The 21,392-nt window shown below is 41.9% G+C and overlaps 1 protein-coding gene across 1 annotated transcript in view; it reads right to left on the bottom strand.

Annotated features, from left to right (window-relative positions):
* Window positions 1–17,416, bottom strand: part of Foxo1 (forkhead box O1) — an 88,183-nt gene extending 70,767 nt beyond the window's left edge. The window contains 1 exon segment of the mRNA NM_001282256.1: window positions 16,399–17,416. Coding sequence (NP_001269185.1) covers window positions 16,399–17,022 — 624 coding nt within the window. The 5' untranslated portion in view covers window positions 17,023–17,416.
* Window positions 17,417–21,392: the final 3,976 nt, after the last annotated feature.

Genomic DNA, 21,392 nt, shown 5'->3' with positions numbered 1-21,392 from the left:
TTCCTAAACTTTTTTATTTATTTATTTATTTTGGTGCTAGGGATCAAACCCAGGCCCAGGCACTACCTATGCTAAGTGAGCAATATGCCATTAAGCTACACCCAGAGCCCTCTAAAATAGTTTACAGGAACTGAGAGCCCTCAGCCTTGGAGATTCCAATTACACAGAGCCTGATTTGACTGAACCAAACCTCTGTAGTCCCAATATATAAAATGTCTATGGAATTATTCACACAATACACAGAGGCAACATCGTCTCCCACCGTCATTTAAGCACAAAACACAAACTACCCTGAGAATTTTAACTCCTTATACTAACACAGACTTCTCCAGTCCATGATCTCATATTCTCTAGACCAGAAATTAAAATTAAGAATTTTAAGCCAAGCACAGTGGCAAAAACCTGTAATCCCAGCAGCCAAGGAAGCTGAGGCAGAAGTACCACAAGCTCGAGGCCAGCCTCAGCAACTTAGTGAAGCCCTAAGAAACTTAGAAAGACCCAGTCTCAACATAAAAAATAAAATACAAAGGGCTAGAGATGTGGCTTAGATGGCTAAGCACCCCCTGGGTTCAATCTCTGATGCCAAAAATAAAATAACCTCAAAATGTAGCAGCACACCTATAATCTCAGTGATCTGGGAAGCTGGGGCAGCAGGATCACAAGTTTAAGGCGAACCTGAGCAACTTAGACCGTTTCAAAATAAATATGGATGCAGCTCGGTGGTAAAGTACCTGGGGTCAATCCCTAGTAAAGTACCTGGGGTCAATCCCTAGTATCAATAAAAGTACCACCAACAAAAGAAAACAAAACCTTCAAACTGTGAAGGCAAGTAACACCACCTGTCTCAAAGTTAATAATTTTAGCATTCTATAAAGAGATGGCAGAAAGGTTGCAGAATTTGTTAAATCAGCCTGGCTGGGGACATAGTTCAAGATTCACCACTGAAATTGATAAAGGCATTTAGTTCAATAAGAACAGCAAGGACAAGGCACACCTACAATAATACTGAAATGACAGTGATTACCTACCTTGCACCTTGCAGTTTCTGCATAAGTTTGTGGTTCCTCTCCCCAAAAGTCAAATATGGTTTAACTACATGTCACAAAATGGTAAGGATTGGCTACATGCAGATTCAGTAGAAATTTACACTTAATACAAACTGTCAGATGTGTTATCACATGTTACAGATAACCCTACCATTTCAAAGGTCCTCCTTACCAGAACAAAACCAAAGTCAGCAAAAGTATTATAAGACAGAGACAAACACATATTTACAGATTTTTGGCTAAAAAGCTAACATACACAGAGTGGCTTCAATTTAGTTCACTCTCCTAAATAATTCTTAGGAATTTCCTCTTTGTGAGCCCTGCTCAATGTGGCTTGTAGCATATTTACTCCCAGTATAAAAACACTTTACCACCACCCTCCAAATACTGGTTAGAATAAAACATGGGGTGGGGCATGAATGGTGCACACCTATAATTCCAGTGGCTCTGGAGGCTGAGGCAGGTAGATTGCCAAGTTAAAGGCCAGCCTCAGCAATTTAGCAAAGCCCTATGCAACTTAGAGAGACTCTGTCTCTAAATAAAACATTTAAAAAAAAAAAAGAGCTGCGGATGTGTCTCAGGTTAAGTGCCCCTGGGTTTAATCCCCAGTATCAATAAAAATAATAAAAATAACAATAATATATAGGCCATGCACAACAGAACACGCCTATAATCCCTGCAACTGGGGAGGCTCAGGCCGAAGGATTACAAATTCGAGACCAGCCTCAACAACTTAGCGAGACTCTATGCAACTTAATGAGATTCTGTCTCAAAATAAAAAACTAAAAGAGCTGAGTATGTGGCTCGGTGATTAAGCACCAGTGGGTTCAATCCCTAGTATAAAAAAAAAAAAGGAATAAGACACAGGATTCTCTAGTCCTAAATTTTTTTGCACCTTTTCACCTCAAAATGCAACACAGCGGGACTGGGGATGTGGCTCAAGTGGTAGCGCGCTCGCCTGGGTTCGATCCTCAGCACCACATACAAATAAAGATGTTGTGTCTGCTGAAAGCTAAAAAATAAATATTAAAAAATTCTCTCTCTCTCTCTCTCTCTCTCTCCTCTCTCTCTCTCTCTCTCTCTCTCTCTCTCTCTCTCTCTCTCTCTTTAAAAAAAAAAATGCAACACAGCAACCAAGAACCAACACAGGCTTTCTCAAGCCACTCTCCCAGAAGCCTGGAATCCACTGTATTCTCTGTAGGTCATTTACCATCCAGAAGTCTCAGTATAGGATCCTACATTTTGACAATGATAGTCAAGTATAGAAATTTAAATCTTCTGAGGAGCTTATTAGTAAGTTAGGGCTAGTAAGCTAGGGAAAAAAAAAGGATTTAGGGAATAAGCTACAAGTACCTAAAAGGGAAGCAAATTAAGCTAAATTAATGTAACTCCCAAACCTAGAACAATAAACAAGTCAGGGATGGAGGAGGGGGACATTTTAGAAGTCACAGGCTCAATATAGAAATAATTCATGTCTGTATGTGTTTGCACCCGTGCTGATTATGGAACCCAGGGCCTGGTGGACACTAGGCAAGCACTCCACTACTGAGCTATGTCCCCAGTCCTAGAAACAAATTTTGTAACAGTATGGAGGTTGTAGATTATCAAAAATCTCCTAATGGTCAACCAAGCAAATCAGCTGATAAGCTTTAAAATTGGTTCAAACTAAGACCCTATGGCTCTTCATACCTGTTGCTACACAGTTCAATAAACTCAAAAGCCCTTGAGCCAAAACCCATGAACTAGGAAACAAATGAGAATGGCAACACTTTAAGAGAACTCTATAGATAACTTGTCAGATGTTAAATCTACTTGCAAATATCTCCAAATGGGATCTGTTCTATTAATAATTTAATGACCATTTCCAAAGGCAGCAGTAAATACAATGTGGTTGTCATGAATAAAAAAGTCACACCAGCAACAAGAAATGACCTTTAAAGAAACTTTTCCCCTAATTTACATTAATAGGTTAGAGAATTTTATTCAAGTCACATGTTTTAAATCAGGGGACCAAAAATGAAAAGGAAAGCAAAGAGGAGATGAAAATGTTGATGGGTGAGAAGAGGTTGGTGAAAAAGCAGTGCCCTTTTTATATGAGCCATTTATATTTGTACCTTCAAAGACTCACAAGTCGGGCTGGGGATATCATTTGGTAGAGTGCTTGCCTCGCATGCACAAGGCCCTGGGTTCAATCCCCACAACCACCCAAAAAAAAAAAAAGCCCAGAAGTCATATGTGACACTCTACAGTTAGGTGGTATCTGGCACAAAACAATCTCTGAGCACAGTAGAACACGCCTGTAATCCCAGTGTTTTGGGAGGCTGAGGCAGGAGGATTGAAAGTTCAAAGCCAGCCTCAGCAACTTAGCAAGACTCCAAGCAACTTAGTGAAATCCTGTCTCAAAAAATAAAAAGGGCTGGGGATGTGGCTCGGTGGCTAAGCACCCCTGGGTTCAATCCCTAGCACCAAACAAAGCAAAACCAAATAAACAAAAAAGACTCCCTGAGACCTACATTTTGATTAACTTACCCTGGACATCAGCCTTAGATGGGAAATTTAAAAATTTAATAAACAAAAAGCAAGCCTATTAATGAGGCATTTAGGGGTGATGGGGGAGTCGTGGTTTTCTGTTTAAAGAACTTACAGCAAAAGTTGACTTTTATGATGGAGGGAGAGATACTAGGGATTGAACCTAAAGGTGTTCTACCACTGAGCTCTACCCAACCCTTTCTAATTTTTATTTTGAAATAAGGTCTCACTAGGTTGCCTAAGGTGGCCTCAAACTTGTGATCCTCCTGCCCAGCCTCCCAAGTCACTGGGATTACAGGCTTGTGCCACATACTCCATTAACTCTTATGACTTTTAAAAGGAAAATATTGTAAAACCCTGACTTCAACAATTTCTGAATATTTGAGTTCTATGGTAATTCAAAAGGGATAATTATTGATGGTGGTTCTGGTTATATTTAGAAAACAAAATCACAGATGTAAACTTTTAGTTAATAGTAGCAAAATATCACCCTTTCTCAGGGAGAAATACAAACCAGTTTCTTTTTGCAGCTTTTCTCAGCTGTTGATGATGTATGTAGGACTAGAAAAAGAATCAACAAAAAGACATGATAGTGAATTTAGTTATTAACACCATGTGTACTTAAATGCAACAGTTCAAAGACCCTAAAATGTCTAACTAGTCAAAAAAAAGAATAATGAATCTAGATCAAAGAAAATAAAAACTAAGTATGATTATAGCATCTTCTTAGTGTTTTGCACTAACTAAATACTTTCATAATCTCAGATGTCTATAAAAGTATGCCAATTTAACCACACCCAGCTGAAATAAAGTCATTAATACCCACACTTTGTGCATTTCAATTTTACTTTCTTCCTGTCTTGCTCCACCTCTGGGTGAAAGAGCCAAAATGTGTATTTCCCCATGCTATCACAGGAAACAAAACAAGGGAATTCCATCTAAATTGAAGAATGTCAAATTCCCAGGCATAGCCAAGCAGGATGTCAAAGGTCATGCCCCATATTTGGCCACACCAAAATACTACTAATATATTTGCAGCCAGAATTAGTAACTATAAATCCAAAAGATTGAAAGAACATTCAGTTAAGTTTTCTAGGTCTATAAGGGTATGTTTTCTAAAGAACAATCAAGTTCATTTGTATGATATAGGTGATCTAACAAATCATTTTGCTCCGATTCAGTGGACCTTTGCTATGATGTGCCCTGTGCAGGTCTGCAGAAGGTAACTGCTAACTCACTTTAGGCCACAGGAACAAGACAGCAACTTGGGGGAGCAGAGACATCTCCTCAGGAGAGGTGAGCTTTTCTGCAAAGGGCCAAAAGGCAAGAAGGGAAAATTTGGTAAATGGAAGTCATTTTTTTAAGTGAGTCCCTGAAATAGTCTCAGCAAGCCACACAGAATCAAAGTTAACAAGGCATGTGACTAAGGAGGAATAGGAATTTCTCCATTTCAAATCCCAGGGGCATATTCAAACAAGTGAAGGATCACAAAGAATTTAATCACGAAAACAAACCCTCTGATGCATTACCCTAGAATCTGAAATAACAGTTTTTATTTCTCTCTCTTTCTTCTTCTTACCAATACTTCTTAAAATGAAGTATTTGAAAGACAAATGGTGAGGTGGGGGGGGGGGTAGACCGTGGAGAAAGAGAGAGTCAATCTCAGCTCACAATTTTCATAGTTAAAAGTGTTTTCCTTTTTTCTTTCTTGCCTCTTTTTAAAATTTCAGGTAAAAGCCATGGTTAGTCCATAACCATTAACAACTTGTCTTTGATTAAAATGTCTTTATACTTTCATCACTGAAGAAATTAAATAGGGTCCTTCTTAAATACTGTCGGCATTTAATGTAACTCAAGATCTTTTATATTGTGTAATGATACTACATAGCACAATAATCATTATTTTCAAACTTTTTCTTAAAACTGTAATTTATAAGGCATGCAATCAAATGGTTAATGAATTCAGAAGTTGACTAACTTCAAACATGCACCTTCTGAAAAGTCTGTGGAAGAAAATCATTATAATATAATGAACTACATCTGTACCAATATAATATTCTCTCCATTTAATTCTGTATCTCCCACACCCTCCACCCTTAGCTTTTGTAATCATACTAGAAAGGCACTGGCACAAACTTTAACATTCAAACAACTCATTAATTTGCTTAAAACCCAACTAAGCTGAACAGATTACTTTAAGAATATTTTTTTCTGAAGAAGTAGCATGGGGAGAATTCCAAGCTAGTATCATTGTGGAGGACAGTCTCTGATCCCATGGCATCAGGGACCGAGCCAAGTGCACTCACACTTCAAGCAAGCAGGGTAATTCTTGAAGTTTGTGATAATCATGCTTTTAAATTTTTACATCAATAATCTTTCTGCTTTCTTTTTTCAAGTATGCTCTTGGTATAACTCAGATCATCAAAGGTGTCAAAATGACATTTCTTTTTTTTAAAAGAGAGAGGAGAGAGGGAGGGAGAGAGAGAGAGAGAGAGAGAAAGAGAGAGAGAGAATTTTCAATATTTATTTTCTAGTTCTCGGCAGACACAACATCCTTGTTGGTATGTGGTGCTGAGGATCGAACCCGGGCCGCACGCATGCCAGGCGAGCACACTACCGCTTGAGCCACATCCCCAGCCCCTCAAAATGACATTTCAAGAAATATAAACCACCTTAAAAAAGAATCTCAGGATTACTGGAATAGAAAACAACAAGAAGACTGCTACAGGGCAGTGGGCAGTGTGGTCAAAGTTGATGAAGTATCAATTAAAGAAATATATATATATATATATATATATATATATATATATATATATATATATATATCTCAAAGCCATCAAAGCATGCCAAATTGACAGAATTTTTAACCCTAATAAAATTTCCCTAACATTACCAAATACTTCAGGAGAGAAAAAACAGAAACCATCTTGTTAATTCTTCTAAAATATAATGATATCAAATGCTGAACATTTAAAATCAGTGTTATATTATAATCTGAAAGTCTTCATGTTAGACAAATGTATGTGATATAAATCTAGTAACTACAGAATTCGTTCTATTTCACCAATTCCACAAATTAAAAAACAAAACTGCTAATAAACAACACAGGTAACAGAAGAGAGTATAGGAATCATCACATTCAGTGTATGCAAATGCCATAATGGGCCACTAAAGAGAAAATTAAATTCTAAAAGATTTAAGGAGCGAGGCCAATTCAGACACAGATTACAGTAAAATGGTCCACAGGAACCTTTCAACATTCACTGCATGTAAATTTCATGACAGCCTATCCATCCAGTGTGAAGACTTTTCCATTCAAGTTTAGAGATGCAACCAGCTTGGTAGGCAAACAACCTCAGTTGATGTTACAAGTTCTGCTAGTTCCCCTCCGCTTCCTTCCTCCTCAATTCCACCCCATTTTAAGAAGGTGCTCCCGAAGACAGATGAGGTAACTAACTCTTGCCTTCAGGTAGCTGGGTTTCTCCAGTATTCAAAGCACAGAAGGACTGACACCTGAAACTGAGCTCTCAGTAGTATGACAAATCAATGATTCTGCAAATTAAGCTTCAGCGTGAAGGTCATAAAGCTATACCATCTGTGTTATAAAAATCATGGTGACTGAAAGCACCTATCTTAACACTATTTATGTCTATGCTTCTGTGCTTTTATTTCATATCAAAATAGAGTAAAATCCATATTTTTACTATACTATCTCAAGAATCTTGCCAAAATAAGGTCTCTATGCAAATCATTTCCTTTGACCTTGCTTCCTAGCAACCAAACTGTCTTAAGTATTTGACATTTACTTGTACAGACCATTCTCAAATATTTATGTGTTTTGTTTTCAAGCTTTGAAGGACACACAATATTTACAAGCCTTGGAATTAGGTGATTGAATTATAATTTATCTGTCCAAATTACATTTGAAATCTAAATGCATTTCTTTTTAGCTATGCTGCGGAGAATGTTTTTTCACTATCTCCCCCGCCCCGCAAAGATAAAGACCCTCTCACTCAGTGTGGGAATTCTTATTTAATGAGAAGGGTCTTAACTCTGCCACTTGAATGGCAGGCTTCAAAGGTGGGGGGAAAGCACCAATTTTCTAGATTAAAAAAGAGAAAACTGATATGAAAAGAGAGGGGAAACACTAAGGAGGCAAAGCTCAGTGCCACCAGGACTCACTAACTCTTCAGACCACCGAAAACACTATTGTTACCCAGGCCCCCACGCCCATAATTCAAATAAGCTTTCCTCTTCTTCTTTTCTTAGGCTCCTGTCTTGCTTATGACCCAAATATGACCCAAATATGACTGACAAGGTTCGTCGCCCTCTTTGGCCTATTTACTGCAGTTACAAGCAGGGCCAAGACAGTACTGTAACAACTGCAAGATGGGGGAACCATGGTTGTAAAGAGATAAACATTTTTTTCTTAGATCAAATGTTTAATCAAATTTCTAGTGTAATAAAAGTAGAGATTCACAAAAATGACCTGTTTTCCAGATATGTAAGAAATAGCAATTGATGAAAACCTGTTTAGCCAAGAAACACCTTTAATCAAATAAAAGAGAATGACCAGAATGCACAAAGTTCTAATTAAAAAGAGAGCAACAACAACCAGAAACAAGCCACCCTCTCTTTCCACTCCACTCTCCTCATCACAGCTTCACTTTAATCAGATGGAATCTCCTATGGCTGTTACAGTCACAGGGCATGTCATCAGAACCAGTTCTGTAACTTAAGACATGTAAAGAATTACACTGTAATTAAGACAAATATCATCTAGGAGGGAAAACACATCAAGGCAGGAAAAAAAAGATTTTCTTTTTAGATCTCAAAGATCTATACAGAGATGTTGGAGCCAAATCACGCTGAAAAAGTTGACAGCCTCAGGATTCCCATGTGTGACTGAAATAGGGCTTGCTGAAGACAACTACATTTCCCAGATCAGGTGTGCTTGTGTGTAGACCAATGAGACACAACACTTCAGAGGTGGCACTTCTCCTCTGTGAAAACAGATATCTCTTCACCCTAGGAATTAAAGAACTCACCTGACAATGTCAGAAAGCTATCCTCAAAGGAATGCTCTCCCCACAGGCCTACAAACTAGATTCTACCTCTCCTCTGGGAAGTCGATATAGGACCCTACTTTTCCCCTTCCAAATCAGAACCAAGATGAGATGGGAGTTGAGGATAAGGATGTTTTACATAATATCTCTCCACTTACAGAATGAAAAGACCAAAAACAGGCCAAAATTTTGAACTTCGGTGGATCCAAAACATTATTAATGTTTTTTTAAAAATCAGATTGGCCACTTCCCTATTGTTTCCTACTGATCTTAACTAGGTTAGCCTGGCTTTATTAGCAACAATCCAAGTGTGGTATCTAGTATGCTCTGAAAGCTATTTTTTCCATGTGAAAGGTAACATACACATTTAATAAAATCTCACAGCAGAAGGCATTTCTACCTATTTTTATTTAACTGACTCCCATCCCCCAACAGGGTATCTTTCAAACAAAATGTCTACTACAGGTATAAACATACTAGTAAAATAGTTTTTAACACTTGTTGTTTCTAAGATGGCTAAGTTTTAATAAATCAGTATTCCAGCCTTTTTATATATCACAGTACAGTTCTGGGTTTTTCTGGAGGGGTGCTGGGGATTGAACCACTTAGCCATATCCAGCCCTTTTTATTTATTTATTTAATTTTGAGATAGGGCCACTAAGTTGCTGAGGCTGGCCTCAAACTTGCAATCCTCTAGCCTTAGTCTCCAGAGCAGCTGGGATTACAGACATGCACCACAACACCCCTGTTTTTATTGTATAAAACGTTGGGCTAGTAGCAGTGGCACACGTCTGTAATCCCAGCAGCACAGGAGGCTCAGACAGGAAGATTGCGAGGTCAAAGCCATTCTCAACAAAAGCAAGGCACTAAGTAACTCAGTGAGACCCTGATAGGTCTGGGGATATGGCTCAGTGGTTGAGTGCCCCTGAGTTCAATCCCCAGTACAAAAAAAAAAATGGGGTTCATCATGAGCTTGTCAGACTCACTACAAGTATTCTGAATACATTCAATTTTGTCTAGCTGGTTGGCATCAATTTGGAGTTTGGCCTATCCAAATTTAACTGCTTCTGGATCCATTGAAATTTCTCATTCTAATCTTCATTTCTGTACTTGAGTTAATGAGAAATGATACATGCATTTAGAAAGTTATCAAAATATCCAACATTTAGCTAATATGAAATGTCAGCCATGGTGGAACACATCTGTAATCCAGTGACTCAGAAGACTGAGGAAGGAGGATCACAAGTTCTAGATCAACCTGGGCAATTTAGCAAGACCTTGACTCAAAAACTTTTTAAAAGGGCTAAGAATGTACCCCAGTTGTAAAGCACCCTTGGGTTCATTCCCCAATACCAAAAAATAAAGAAAAAAGAAACAATTTCCCATTTTTCAAAAAATGAAAATTACGTTTAGTAGTAATCTTTGTTTGAACCACTCTGCTACCAAGACATCAGACATAAAAGTTAATTTTAAGGAACAGAACAAGCAAAAGGCTAAATATTTTGTAAATGGCAACTATTCACACTATCAATGATATAATTGGCTCCATGTATTGCCAAATTCTATATGCTATTTTGAAAATCAAATGCAGTTCATTGGCTTTAAATTGCATTCCATGGGTCTCTATATTTATATAAGAGTGAATGTGTTCCTAAAACATTAGGTTGAAGGAGTGGGAACAGTTCAGTGGAAGAACCCTTGCTTAGATGTTTAAGGACCTGGGTTCAAGCCTCAGCACAACCAAAAAAAGAAAAGAAAAAAAGAGGTTACATTTAGAAATTTAAAACTAGACAGGAACACGGGTGAATGCCTATAATTCCAAGAAGGTAAGTCAGAAGAACTGGGAATTCAAGATGAGCCTGAGCAATTTATGGAGACTATCTCAAAAAGTAAAAAAGGAGGAGGAGGGGCAGGGTGAGGATAGAGCTCAGAAAACCCCAGGTTCAATCCAATGTATGTATGTATACATGCTTGTACAAATAAATGAATTATATTTTTCCCCAGATTTTTTGGGGGGGGTATTTTTTTTGGGGGGGGGTATTCTGCCACTGACCTACAACCCCAAACATTTAAATTTTAGCTTTTATCATTTTGAGACACCGTCTTGCTAACTTACCCGAGGTGGCCTCAAACTTGTGATCGTCCTGCCTCAGCCTCCCAAGTTACTGGGATTACAAAGATATAACTGAATAGAAAATTTTGGCTTTGGGGGTATATATATTTTCTGAGCTGAAGTTAGTCTCTGCTTCCTGATGATCATGTTCTGAGCCACATTCTTCCATTACTCACTTACAACATGATGTTGTGCCTCACCTCTGGCCCAAGGAACAGAGCAGGCTAACTGTGGACTGAGACCTCTGAAATTGTGAGTCCCAAAATAAACATTTCTTCCTCTGATTGTTCTTATCAGGTGTTTTGACCACAGCAGCAAAAAAAGCTGACTAAACCACATACCAAGTAAAATGTGCAGAATTTCCAGTAGGTACACAGGATGATCCAAGTTTTGGAAACATGATGGCCTAGGCCTGAAATAATATGATTTAGCCTACAGGAATAGTTAGGGCCTGGGAAGTATAAGTCTCAAGAGACTCTGACAAAGAAAAGTTAACAGAACAGACTTGGGGGAGTGCTGAAGAGGAAAACCTGGTTTGAAAACTAGGACAATGGCTAACTAAACCATTTAGCACAACCAGGGACCCAAAAACGGGAAACATGTGAGAAAAAAGGGAAATACAGTAGTTTGGGTTTAGACATGTGAAATTTAAAGCCAAAGTGGGATATTTGCCCAGGTACAGGCCTGTAATCCCTGTGGCTCCAGAGGCTCAGACAGGAGGATCAGGAGTTCAAAGCCAGCTTCAGCAAAAGTGAGGCACTAAGCAACTCAGTAAGACACTGTCTCTAATAAAAGATAATAATAATAATACAAAATAGGGCTAGGGATGTGGGCTCAGCAGTTGAGTGTCCCTGAGTTCAATCCCCAGTATCCCCCCCCCAAAAAAAAAGGATATTTATGGTCCTCAGGTAATGGAGACATTGATCAGTAAAGAATTAGAATATGACCTGAGAAAAAGTCCACAACTGGTCCTAGAGTATACTTACCAGATAAGAGAAAGAAAAATAAGTCAATCAAATCAAGGGGAGAAGTCAGACTGAGTGGAGGACCAGGATAGTATAATGTAATTTCTCAAAGTAAAAGTTTAGGCACACCACCCATCCTCCAGGCTTAGTGACTACTGACCACAGGGAACAAACAAACACCTTTAGCAATTTTCAGAACAAAAATCATAATGAGACTATAGAGGCTAATAACACTCACAGCTTTCACTTGATTTTTTTTGTTTAATGAATATGGCCTGAAATAAAGGAAACCTATTGACTTTGTGCCCTTATTTAAGATGCTTAGGTAAAAATTCACTACACAATACGTTGAAAGGGGTTGTAGATTTCTCTTTCCATTTGAATAAGGGTTAATATCAGAACTAGAAATATGGATGCACATTTATTTACTAGATGATAAAGTACATTTTGCTTTTCTTAGCTTTTATCAAAGTTATAGGAAGAGGATTGAAAGAAAAAAGGAAAGTGGTCCATATGCCTTCCAAATGACAATAAGAAGTCAACCTAAGATTCAACATCTGAAGTGTCTAACCTGGAAGGTTAAACTGGGATGCCAGTGAGTAAAAGCTTTATAAGGTTTGAACCATATAAAATTATTGATGTACAAAAAGTACTCTCATATTTCATGTTCCTTAGAAAACCTAAATTAACAAGTAGTCATTCTCTACCAAAAATTTCTGTGTTACTGATTTGATTTCTGTCTTTATAACCAAAGAAGAAGGATGCTTCTATAAGCTAGACCCTGTGGCCACACCTGTAATCTCAGTAGCTCAGGAGGCTGAAGCAGGAGGAATGAGAGTTCAAAGCCAACCTCAGCAAAAGTGGGCGCTAAGCAACTTGGTGAGCCCCTTTCTAAATAAAATTCAAAATAGGGCTGAGGATGTGGCTCAGTGGTTGAGTGCCCCTGAGTTCAATCCCCAGTACAAAAAAAAAAAAAAAAAAAGAGAGAGAAAGGATGCTTCTATACCTAAGTATATCTGTATATAGTATATCCATTGGAATACAAGCCTTTAGACACAAGAATAAACTTTTTTTTTCCAAGTTTATCTGGTCCTACTTCACGATTGAAGAATAACACCAAACTTCAGAATTTTGTATACACCAAGAAAAAGTGATTAACCCAAGGGAGATCCTGGAGGTTTGGGCAAGTCTCTACAAGCTGTTGCTATTAAGGTCAAGGTAAGTCTTAAGTTACAAGAAAGTTGGTACAAACCCATTACCTTCCATGCAACTGAAAATCTGCTCTTCTGCAATCATGAGGATTCCAGGAAGCCCCAAAAGCTAGCATACACTTACACCAAAAAAAATAGCTGGGTAAATTCCCATGATACCAGAATACTGGGTAATTTCCAAGGGCAGAGTATTCCAGAAAAATGCAAATAGTTCAGGTTCTCCCAAAGAAATTCCAGGCAAATATAGAGCTGCTCTTTAGAAAAGTCTAAACACAAACTGCAGTTCTGGAGTTTGGATGAAGTCAAAAGCACAAAGACAGGAAAAACATTTCTGGCCTACAGGGGATTCTAACTTATCACTGAATTCTTTTCTCTCATCCCCATTTCATATTCCTTGTGCAGAGCATAAAATGCAGTGATATTTGCTACTACCCTTTTAGCAATTTTCAGGTCTCAAATAACTTCAATTTGTTTTAAGTTTACATGAAAATTAAAATGCCTTCTTTTCAGTACTCAAAAGGATACCTCAAAAAAAAAAGCTACTGCCAAAAATTACTCTTCCCATCATCTCCCCAAGAATTCACCACTCAGCTAGTTCATAATAAAGTAGTCTAAAAATCTCTTTTAACAACTCTAAAATACTATAGCAAAAACATTATTTTAAATGAAGTGTTCCAAATAATATTAAAAAGACTCAACCACCACTGGAGCCCACAATACTACTACTCCCCAGGCTTTAGAAAGCTTTCTATGTGAGAAAGCTGGTCATGGAAATGAAGTTTCACTATTTATAAATATTGCACTGGTTTAAAAGATTCTGGGTTTTCCAAAAGTCTTAGGTTCCACTTTATTTAAAACATTATGACAGTTCTAGCCAATGCTAAAACAAGTGTAAGACAGATGTCACATACATCCCCACAAATAGGAAAGGCACATTCCTCAAATAAACCAGTTTCTAAGGAACTACATCAAAAGATAAGTTTTTAGACACTAACTGCTTTTCAATTACTCTGTCCTATACAGCAAATGACTTTTTTAAATTCTCAAGCAGGCCCCAGGAAGCAGAGTACAAGAAACTATATTTAATTAACGATTCAGTCTAATTCCCAGTAGTAAATAGCAGGAAATATTTTGTTCCAAAGCAGCCTCTCCTCAATCCTAAAACAGTTAAGTACAGGTTCATTTGCATTTTAAAACTGGATTTTTAAGTTAAAAGTCATAGTAAAATTTCTCCCTTTTATAAATTTATGATCTTTTAGATCTGAGAGTAAAACTTGGTTTTGCAAAGTAACTCATTTTTATGAAAACTCTAGCCAGAAGACTAGTTATGAGTTAGAACAGTTCAGGTTGTTTCCTTTCTTCTTAAAATACCCTTTTACTCAAACTGAAAACACACTCTGACTTGCACCCACTGACTCCCATTACACCTGAAACATCTACTCATTTAAGAAAGGCAGCCTGCTTCCTCCCAAACTCCACTAGGTTCAATGGGAACTGTTGCTGGGCCTCTAGTTTTAGACACTTACAGGTCTCCTGGCCACAGTAAGAAAAGAAAAAAAAATGTAATAAAATAATTATTCTTTAAAAAAAATCAGAACAAGAACCTACTAAAATGGTCAACAATGTAATATGACCTTGGAATCTATTTTTATTTTTTTTAATTTAAGTTATACTCCTAGCTTAAGAATACATTGGCAAAGCAAAACTAAAAATATCCTAAAACATTGCCTTCTCTATCTTTAAGGAACTCCAGCAAGCTGAAGTAGGTTGTATGCAATTCCAAGGACATAAAAGAATGGTAATAAGGAATACTCCCCCCCCACAAAGGATTTTTCAAATAGTAAACGCTTTATAACAGCTGAAATAGGATTGATATAGGAGCAAGTCAGTCAACTACTTAAATTCAAATGTTAAGTAAAATTGGATTTGGCTGACAATCCCGATTTTTTTTACTTAAAATATGTAATAGGTCAAGCTTAAAGAATGTATTTTACTTTTTTGAAACACTCGATAAAATTGCAGGTAATGCCTAGTAATGAAGTTAGAAGTGACACCTTTAAAACACACTTTGGAAAAAATAAAATATCTCTTGGCTCCTTTTCCAGGAACTTCAACATGAAATGAATAACATGACCTTTTTGACACACATTAAGCACAGGGAAGTCTGTAAAACAACCTTGGTGTAACAATCCCGCGGCAAAGACCGATCTTTATGAAGCAGTACCGTCAAGAAGAGAAACAAGAAGGGGTGAGAAAGGTGACTGTTCAACTGAAGAGCCCTTGTACCAATCCCACCACCTGTGACAGAAACTGTCAATATGGGGAGGCCGCATAGCCCGTAGACTTCCCGGTCAGGCTGCCAGTTCTTCCTAAGGACAGCAGGGCCTTCACCGCCTCGGGGTGCGGACGGGCCAGTCCCTACCCTGTGCCTCTAGGCTCCACAAATCCACAATCCTCCGTCGAGGCAGGAGGTCCTGGCCAGTTCTCCAGGCGCGCACTTCAACTTCGACTTCTCCCAAACACTAGTCACAAAGCTCCGGGCTCTGCCCCTCAGCGCTTCACATCACTTCGGTGGGAGGCAAGAGAAAGCGCACGACATTCCCAGCCCCTGGCTAACTACAATCCTCACACACTCCAGATCAAGTTTGGGGGCGGTTCCCTCCATGAAAAAGTGCTGGAACCCGCGGCCCGGACGCGCTGGCCCTTTAAAGGCGCTCGCTTCCTGAGCCCGCGATCCCTCCCTCGCCGCCGCCAGCTCCCGCCCCCGCCGAGGGTCACACTTGAACTTTAGCTCGCCCAGCGCGGCCAGTCGCCGGCGCTCCACGAGCCGTGGCCGCCCCTTCGCACGTGTTGGAGGCGCTACCTCGGGCTCCGCGCGCCCGGACCCCTGCATTCGGGGCCACTCTGGATAAAACCAAAAACAATGCAAAATGCGCACTGGCCTCCAGAACCTGCGCGGCGCGTCGCGCACCATCCCCAACCGGTTGTGCCCTACACCTGCAGCCTGGGGGCCAGGAAGGGTTTCCAGTGCCCCTTGTAGTGCTCCGCTGGGCCCCGCGCAGCGGAAACAGATCGGCCGCGCTGCCCAAGGCTGGAGGAACGCGCACCGCGGGGGCGAAAAGGAGCCGCCCTCCCCTCGGAGGTGCTAGAGAAGAAGCCCTTTCTCATTTGACTCTCAAACTTCTCTACCCATCCCGATGTCCACTCCGTGGCATTAATTTCGTCACTCCTTAAATTCAAAACCCTGTTCCCTGTCCCACCAGAACTCCCTTGCGCGAGCGCACACACACTAGTCCCCCGACCAGTCCGGAGCAAGCCCCCTACCACACCTGCCACTCTTGTCCGCTCTCTCCGCACGCGCTACTCTCCTACCCTGCGCTTTCAGAGGCAGGGCAAACCTGCACAGCCTTCCCTTCACCTGCCCCACGGCGCCCCCACGCTCTGGCCGCGCGCCCTGAGGTCGCTCACCTTCCAGCCAGCGGAACTGTTGCTGTCACCCTTATCTTTGAAGTAGGGCACGCTCTTGACCATCCACTCGTAGATCTGCGACAGTGTAAGCCTCTTCTCAGCCGAGCTCTCGATGGCCTTGGTGATAAGGTCGGCGTAGGACAGGTTGCCCCACGCGTTGCGGCGGGACGAGCTGCTCTTGCGAGGCTGCCCCGCGAGCGGCCCCGCGGCGGGGGGAACCGGAGGGTGCTGCGACAGCGGCCCGGGCGGCGGAGGCTGCGGCGGCGCCGGATGCAGGCAGCCCGCCTCGGGGCCCTGGAAGTCCCCGCACAACCCCCCGGTGGCGGCAGCTGCGGCCGCCGCCACCGCCGCCGCCACGGAGCCGGGCGCCTGCGGGAAGTCCTCGCTCTCTTCCAGCAAGCTCAGGTTGCTCATGAAGTCGGCGCTGACAGCGGCCGCCGAAGCGGGGGGCAGGCCCGCTGAGGCGTCGGGGTTCGCAGTTGCGCCGCCCGACGGCGCCGGACTGGAGGTGGCCGAGTTGGACTGGCTAAACTCCGGCCTGGGCAGCGGCCAGGTGCACGAGCGCGGCCGGGGCAGCGGCTCGAAGTCCGGGTCGATCTCCACCACCTGGGGCGCTTCGGCCATGGTGACCCCCCGCCCCTCCCCCAGCCACGGGAGAGCCTAGAACCGGGAGAGCGCAGCACCAGGGTGCGGAGGGGAGGGGGCGCCAAGAGCCGGTCTGAGATTTGGGGGGCCGAGGTCGGCGCCGCGAGCGGACGGAAACCGGGAGGATAGCGCGGCGGAGTAGGAGAGCGAGCCCAGAACTTAACTTCGCGGGTCCATCAACATCCAGGCACCTCCGGGTTCGCTGCGCGGACGGGACGGCGGGCCGGAGCCGCCGGGCCAGGCAGCGCCAGCACTGCGCTCCTGCTGACAGGGCCGCGGACCCAAGGACAGACGGACGGACACCGCGAATCGCGAGCCGCTCGCTTTCCCCGGCGGCGCGACCGCGGCGGTGCTGCCTGTTGAATGTGGCGGCGGCGGCTGCAGCAACTACGCGGCCGCCCGACTTACGGGATCTGCTGCCGCCCCCCGCCCGCGGCGGCGCGCGCGCCGGCCCGCCCCTAACTGACAGCCCGCACAGCCAATGCAAGTGCGCCGCCGCCGCCCAGGCAGCCAGTGGGCGCGGGCCTGGGCGGGGGCTGGTTTTCCACAGGGAGGAGGCAGTGGGTTGGTGGGGGGTAGTGGGGTGTTTTTCTCTTTCTCTCTTACTCTCTCTCTCTCTTGAGTCTCTGTTATTATTTTCTGGTAATTCTCGAATGTTTCTGTGAGTCTCTCGCCCTCTCAGTGTTTTGATTGCTAGGAGGCAAGTCAACGTGGAGGCGGCGGCGACACTTTTGTTTACTACGGAGGAGCAAAGCCGAGTACTCGCGAAGCCCAAGTGGAATAAGTCACCCGCTTCGCCCAAACGAGCCGCCCCCTCCTCCGAGCCCAAACCTGGGTGGGGCGGGGCCCAAGACGCAGCTCGATGCGGGGGCGCGGGTGGGCGGCGCAGGCGACCTCGCGGAATTCCACGCAGTCGCCCCCCTCGGTTCCACCCACGTCTTTAGAGACCGACGTGGGGAAGTCGGCGGTGTGGGTTTTGTAGACTGTTTTCTTTAACTGCGATCTGTCAAGTCGTCCAGCCCCCATGCGGTCCGCACACGCCCCCCAGCGCCGCGGCCCTTGCGGTCAGGTCCTAGTGGAGGGTGCGCTACCCGCCGCCCCAGCGCAGGGATCCCACCTGTAGGCACCGGGGAGCTGAGTCTCAGCCATTCGATCTACCCTGGGCCAGTTGCCCACCCTCAGCCACTATCCGGATTCACTGCATTTTCAACCTAAAAACCTAAGAAAATTGAGGAAAGGGGGCCCGGCGCCGGGAGAATATAACTCCGGTTGAACACGCACACGCAGATCCACAGACACCCGAGACCACATGCGGTGGGGACCTCTTCCCCTGAGCGGAAACCTCATTAGGTCCAAAGGGGTCAGAGGACAACGTTTAGTGAGAACCATGTCACTTTATTACTTACCCCTAATTAAGCTTAGCTGGTTCCTTGATGTTTCTTTTTTATTTAGGATGGAAGTGATGAGGTGTAGAGTAAAAACGCAAAAGTAGACAAGAGCAGAGCCTTGGGGCACAGCTCTGCCCCACCCCCAGCTTCTTTTAGGCTGCCAAGCCCCCACCCCCACCCCACCTTTCCTCATCTGGGTTCCTGGTTCAGGACGTCCTGTACAGGATCAGTGAGGCCAAAGGTAGAAGACAATGGCCTTACTGTCTGTCATGGAGCAGAATACACAGTTTTCAAGTTTTGTTTTGTTTTGCTCTTGCTTTTTTAGGAGGAATATGGAAGGCATTTCCTTTTAGAGGGATGGGATCACTTAGAATGGAAGGTAGTCGGTAGAGTTTAAATATCTTATTTAAAACCACAGCTCCTAATTCTTTAAAAATTTAAAAAAAAAATCCCCTTTCTTACAAGTAATTCTTCAAGTGGCATCTAAAAAGAACTAGGCCTCTTAAAAGTTAAAAAAGACTTAGAGATTTATTTATTTCTCTTCATTCTATCATTTCTGAATCTATTTCTTCATCATCCGTTTATCACAACAGCTTTCCACTGATAATGGAGGTGGGGTGGGAATTTGGAGACGGATAGTAGGAAATAGGAGTTCGTTGACACCCTCTTAGTCTAGTGGTCTCTTTACATCTACTGTCAAAATTGGATAGGTAGGGCCTCCTCTGCCAACTGCTAGGGAACCTCAGTAACCCAGACGATGAGCTCAAAGGAAGGCCACAAAGTACAACTCCTACCCCCATCCTTTCCAATTACACTCTGCAGAAGCAGCCCCCATTCAGACAGCCGCACCCTACAAAGAGGCGGGTGAAATACTGCATCATTCTTGGCAAAGAAAACCAGCTGCAAATTTGGCTTTGCCTTCAATTCCGTTCTGGTTTTTCAGGGCCTCAATCACAGGAGAGTATTTGTTTAAGGAAGTTTTCCTATAGACTTTCCCAAAATTCTTGAAATTTCTGGAACTGTTTTATTTTATTTTTTTTCTGGGTATCGAACCCAGTGGTTCTCTATGGGGCTCCTTCTCCGGCCCCCATTTTTGATTTTTATTTTTTATTTTGAGATAAGGTCTCTCAAAATTGCTGAGCCTGACTTGGAACTTACCATCCTTCCATCTCAGCCTCTGAGTTGCTGGGATTACAGGTATGTGATACCATATGGAGTGTTACGATTATTAGTCTTACACAAGCCTCTTATTTACTTAGAAGGAAATGGAGACACTGAGAATTTAAGTGATTTGCCCAAAGGTAGTTAATAGTGCTGGGACTATTCAGATCTCCTAGTGCCCAAAGCCTTGTACATGCTAAACATGCACTTTAACACTGAGCTATACTTCCAGCCACCAGGCAAAAACACTTTATATTTCCTTACTTTGCTTTTTGTGGCATTATCTTTTGCAAGTGGAGGTTTTTTTTTTTCAGACTATTTGATGCAAATTTATCCTATTTTAAACACTAGGTCTTTAACTCTTTTAAAAACAATCCAATAACTCAAACCCCAAACTGCATACACATTAAAATTAAGATTTTTCTAACATTGAGGCCTCTTAGCATTTCCATAAAATTAATGGATGGCACATGAAATTCCAAATTCTCTGAATGTCACAAAATCTGAACTTTGCATTCACGTTTGAAACACAATGTGTTTTCACTATTTTATTTCTGTTTCTTGTCATATTAAAACTCTTAACATGCTTCTCAAAAGGGGGGGGGACATATGTATTAAATAAGAAAATGCTGCCATGTAGAACACAGATGGCAGGGCATTTTTGGCAGAAAGGAAGTTTAACAAGGCGTTTTACTGATTTACTTGGAAAACTAATGTGCATGAATGTTCAAGTTAAGCAGTAAGAAATTAATTGCTGTTTTACAATAATCAGTTCATTTTTCCCCTAATCTAATTTAGCCCTATTTCCATAACATTAAAACAGGGAAAGGGAGTCACATGTGATTGTAAATAAACAACTGTCTAAGTGTCCAGGATAGGAATAGAAGAATGGAGGAAGAAGAAACTGCTAGCATTTTATGGTAACTAACCATGTTGCTTGTCATTCATTGATAAAAATCATTAACAAGAGGTAATGACTGTGTAGTTAGAGTGCATGTGTTTTTAATATGATACATAGAGTCATTGACTGTGTCCGTTTGGGTATAAAAACAGCAGGCAAGAGTTTATCAAATTTCAGATTTGGCTGACTTAGAGGGCCCACCCATATGCAAAGGGGTCCTGTGCCAGAAAGTAAGCATAGATGAATGGTGAATATTTCTCCAGGATGTCAGGTTTCTATTTTGTGGTAAATACAGTCTTACACACACACTGAAATATTCTGTATTCTAAGGTTTAACATTTAAAATTGGAATTTCTAATCAGCTGATCACTGATGTAGTGCTGGAGGAAAAATTGGTTTGTGTCATATGATGCCATATGTACTTTAAATAATTTTGTGTTTCAACAACAAACCAAAACCAGAACATTTGACAGTTATGTTGCATGTGAGATCTAGAAGGCTCCTACCTGGAAAAACTCTTCCCACAATCCAACATTAGGCTCCATAAAATCTTGCTGGGCATGGTGGCACATGCCTGAAATTCCAGCAACTTAGGAACTGAGGCAGGATAATCACAAGTTCCAGATCAGCCTCAGTAAGTTAGTGAGGCCTAAGCAATTTAGCAAGATCCTATATCAAAATTAAAAAACTAAAAATGACAGGGGGATGTGGCTCAGTGGTTAAGTGCCCCTGGGTTTGATCCTGATACAAAAAAACCAAAAACAAACAACAACAAAAACTTACTTTGTTTTAGACATAAATCGTCTGAAAAAAAAAAAAAAAAGATATGTAACATCATATGCCCTGGGTTTAATCCCTAGCACCCCCCAAATAAAAGACATAGTATACATATATGTGTA

Source organism: Ictidomys tridecemlineatus, chromosome 6, assembly GCF_052094955.1.
Source record: "Ictidomys tridecemlineatus isolate mIctTri1 chromosome 6, mIctTri1.hap1, whole genome shotgun sequence".
NCBI lineage: Eukaryota > Metazoa > Chordata > Mammalia > Rodentia > Sciuridae > Ictidomys > Ictidomys tridecemlineatus.
The sequence above is the reverse complement of the archived record's forward strand: the minus strand, read 5'-3'. Positions and strand labels throughout refer to the sequence as shown.